Source organism: Primulina huaijiensis, unplaced genomic scaffold (genome assembly GCF_012295235.1).
Source record: "Primulina huaijiensis isolate GDHJ02 unplaced genomic scaffold, ASM1229523v2 scaffold43039, whole genome shotgun sequence".
Classification (NCBI taxonomy): domain Eukaryota; kingdom Viridiplantae; phylum Streptophyta; class Magnoliopsida; order Lamiales; family Gesneriaceae; genus Primulina; species Primulina huaijiensis.
The window spans coordinates 1-4,531 of record NW_027360385.1 but is presented as its reverse complement, the minus strand read 5'-3'; the positions used below and the strand labels follow the sequence as shown (position 1 = coordinate 4,531).

The window sequence follows — 4,531 nt, the reverse complement described above, 5'->3', positions numbered from 1 at the left end:
ATAAAAAGTAATACTTTTTCATGAATGACCCAAATAAGATATTCGATCTACGGAATTGATCAGTGAGATCGTCTCACAATAGTTTTTGTGAACGAAAAAATATGTAAAAATAAAGTTATTGAATTTTGTAAAGTGATTTGATATAACACTAAACTCATGTGTCTAACGTCTCGACCCAATGTGAAACGATGGTGTTCACTCATCATTTACAAACTTGAGATTTTGTAAACAAAGCATCTATTTGAGAATTCAAACGGTCCACGTAGTAAGCACGCATGTTTTTTATGCTATTCGCTTCTTCATAAAACGGAGCTCCAAGTGACAGTCCGGGTCACTTCCTCGGGTATTCCTTCAAGAGAAGATCCTCTCCAAATATTCCCTTTCCTTCTCCATTATCAAACCCAGTCTTCACTTCAATATACACAACACGCAGGCACCCCAGCTCGCTCCACAGATCTGTAAAACTCCATTATTTTTCGAAGCATGCAGTGAGAAAAATCCCCTTGATTCTGTTTCCTCTGTACCAATTCTTTTTTTCAGAGATTATTCATGTCTGGAGTAGTGGCGAGGAATGCGAATTCGCAGGAATCAGCTGCGGCAACAATGGATACCGGGCAGAAGGACTCGAAAAGCCGCCGCGGGCCCTGCAACCCGGTCTCGAAACCCGGGCCCGTGTCGCTGGATCACGTGCTGTCCGCCTTGAGAGAGACCAAGGAGGAGCGGGATTCGAGAATCCGGACTTTGTTCGGTTTCTTCGACACGAATAATGTGGGGTATTTGGATTATGCCCAAATCGAGAAGGGGCTTTCGGCAATGCAAATCCCCGCGGATTACAAGTTCGCCAAGGAGCTGATCGAGGTCTGCGATGCGAATCAGGATGGGAGGGTTGATTATCAGGAGTTTAGAAAGTATATGGATGATAAGGAGCTGGAATTGTACATGATTTTTCAGGCGATTGACGTGGAGCACAATGGATGTATTCTACCTGAGGAGTTGTGGGATGCTCTAGTCAAGGCTGGTAAATATATTCTCTCTACTTGGTATTTGTACTCTTTCCCATTTAAAAACATGATCGATTGCATTTGAGAATTTGTATTTCCTGGTTGGAATTTTTGATTTGTGACAGTAAAGAGTTGAATTAATTTTCAATGGCATGTAAAATTCCTGAAGTTACTTCTTGAAAGGTCTCTTGACTGAAAGTGATCTGAATGGTTTTCCTGTGCTGGGAATTTTGTGTATCCATCCCATCTATTCTCTTTGTTGAACGCATGCATCGCTCCTTAATGTGATCTTTGCATAAAAATGTCAGTCATAGAAGCAGAGGCATGCCTTCTATTAGAGTAATGATGACGTTCCATTGCTTGTAGAATGCCACTTCAACTACACAGAATTCATTTGTAACGCATGAAGATTTGTGCTTGAATCAATTCTGTGGCGTTCACTGTGCTGTAGAAAACATGGACAATACCAAATCAAGATGATCTTGGATTATAATATGCTACCTTGTTGTCTTGTCCACCATTTAGAAATATTTTTGCAGTGCACTGATGCAGATTTGGCTTTTTTAGTTTCTCATGATCTATTTTGTATTGTGCTGACCATAAATCTTCTTGTCCTGTTTTGGGAGCTTGGCACCATAGATTTGTAGAAATACTTCTGTTGCGGCGTTCATAATGAAACAATCCTTTATCACGCACTATAAGATAGTATTAATCTGCATTTGCTCATATAATTTTTCTATCTTTTCTAGCTCTTTTCTCTCAAATCCAGGTAATACACAAGATATTTCAGTACCTTTTTCTTTCCCCTATGTTTGATGGGAGTACGTGTCACTGGAGGCCATTGTCCTTTCCATTTTTTATTGCTTTCTGGCAGAATTTCTTAGAATATATCTCTCTCTTTTTTTTGTCCTCCATATGAACCCTGAAGATGTTATAATTCACTGAAATGGAATTTCTGAAGGGCAAAGTTGAATTGTGAAAGACTTCTGTTCAGTGAATGTATGTGATAGTCTATCTTTTGTGCATTCTGATTTCCACTGTGGAGTACAAGCAGCTGTATTCTTAATTCTTACGATGAATTATATGCTCAAAGATTTTTATGATTTGTTTAATGTCGTAATTATCTGTGTTGGTGGTATTTTTATCTCTTCTCTGTTCCCTCTTTCCAACATGTTTAAATTAGCAAATCCATTCCCCAGAACTTGTTTTCTCTAAACCACCATTTGTCTTTTTATTGTTTTTTATACATTCGAAATTGCATATGAATATACTTGGACACACTCAGAAACATGGTGAAAAGGATACAATGTTAATGAGAGAGCAGAGGAAATTATTTTCTGTCATTGTACTCCAAGATGGAGACAAATATTATGCCACTGCATCCATGGTTCTTATATTGTTGAAGGAGAATAAGTTCAAACATAAATTGATTAATGGACGCTTTTTTTTTAAGCTAGAACTGTTAGTCAATGGTAAAGGCTGGACGTACAGATTTCCTATGTTTTTGGAAGTTGAAGTACAGATACTGGAAAATCTAAGTAAGTTGGCATCATGATTAATGAATGGATTCATGAATGTGCATATGTGTGCAAGAAGAGATTGTTTATTTTTCGATGATCAACATCATATGGCATATAGTAACTATTTGAACCTTGTTTAGACAAGGATTCTTGTGTAAGAACCTTCTGAGTAATGGCAACTCTAGTGGTGAGGCATATGCTATGACTGTAAAAGCTCTTGAATATAATTTAGTTGTAAAGATGCTTTGGATCTTCTTCTATTTTTCTTGCCCCTTGGAACTGATAAATAACTTATTCACTGTTCATAGCTAATTGTCAAATATACATGGTTTATAGTTTTTTAGATTTATCTTGATGTTTGATATTGATTTTGTGCCATTTGTTTGTGATAGCTTAACAAAAACAAATCATTCAATACTCTGATAAAATTATTTTTGCTGTCATGGGGCAGTCTCTTCTCCAATTTATATTATTTCTCCTAATTCACATGCTATCTTCCCTCTTGTAGTCCTTTTTACATATTTACTGGAAGCGTGAGTCACATTAAGGATCATAGATAACCGCAGAGTTTAGGCGCAAAGTTCAAGGCAAGACGTGTGGCATATTGAAGTCGAGTGCTAAAAGGAATGATTTTATAGAATCTAAGCATTTGTGGAGAATTTTATCATGTATACTTAGCAAAAAAACATTAAAATTAAAACTTTAGTCTATAAGCCAATACGAATAGATATTATATTACATTCCATTTTTTTTTTTGATAAGAAACTTAATATTACATTCCATTTTGGATTTACTAAGCTTACAAATAAGGTGTTCTTGAGCCCTAAAAGTGCACAATGGCTGGAGCTTTATGGTTAAGGTCTGCCCTTTGCTTGTGTCGAGGTGCAAGGGCTGAGCATTGCTGAGCTTTAAGCCTAGGTGCATGCCTTATGGGCTTTTAATAATTATGCTCAGTTATATATCACTTAGAATGGTTCTTCATTTTTTTTCAATGTTAAGTAGGGCACCTTGGACTGTTATAAAAAGTGACCAATATCTCCTTCATATGTTTATAATTTGACCTTTTTAAACTCACTGTTGTAGTCCCTGTACTAGTTGTCTTTGAATGATAAAGTTAGTCTATATCTCGTGGCTGGTTGGTTCATGCTATTTTCTTAGTTATCCTTTTACTCTGTTATTTAGTTATTATCGGTTTCTTTGCATGCTTAGCGTTTAAAGTCCTGATAATTTTCTTTATGGTTGTGAGATGTCTTGTTTTCACCTCTTTGATGAATCCTTTTATAGTTTTGATTTTCCTCAATATTTTTGGATTGTTTCATCTTATAAGCCATGGCAGCTTGTTTTTGCAGGGATAGAACTTGATGATGATGAACTTGCCAGTTTTGTTGAGCATGTTGACAAGGACAATAATGGAATTATAACTTTCGAAGAGTGGAGAGATTTTCTTCTGCTTTATCCACATGAAGCTACCATAGAAAACATATATCGATACTGGGAAAGGGTATATCTTGTAGATATTGGTGAACATGCTGTAATTCCAGAAGGCATCAGCAAGCATGTTGATGCCACCAAGTATTTAATTGCGGGAGGGGTTGCTGGAGCCGCTTCTCGTACCGCAACAGCACCGCTTGATCGCCTTAAAGTTAATTTACAAGTTCAGACTACACGTGTTTCAATTGTTCCTGCAGTTCAAAACATATGGAAGGATGGTGGTCTCTTAGGTTTTTTTCGGGGTAATGGGATAAATGTGTTGAAGGTTGCACCTGAAAGTGCCATCAAGTTTTACACCTATGAAAAGTTGAAAACTGTCATTGGAGATGTTAACGGGGATGTAGGAACTGCGGGTCGACTTGTTGCCGGTGGGTTGGCTGGAGCCGTGGCACAAACGTCTATCTACCCAATGGATCTCGTCAAAACTCGGTTACAAACTTATGTTTGTGAAACTGGGACTGTTCCAAATATTGCGAAATTATCAAAAGATATTTGGATTCAGGAGGGACCTCGAGCCTT

General features: G+C 37.3%; 1 protein-coding gene across 1 annotated transcript; it reads left to right on the top strand.

The window, feature by feature from the left end:
- Positions 1-289: 289 nt before the first annotated feature.
- LOC140969898 (calcium-dependent mitochondrial ATP-magnesium/phosphate carrier protein 2-like) lies at positions 290-4,526 on the top strand (the record flags this gene model as incomplete). Its single annotated transcript, XM_073431416.1, has 2 exons — positions 290-1,018; positions 3,871-4,526. Coding segments are annotated over exons 1-2 (1,125 nt in total), but the record flags the coding sequence as incomplete, so codon positions are not given.
- Between the last annotated feature and the right edge of the window lie 5 nt (positions 4,527-4,531).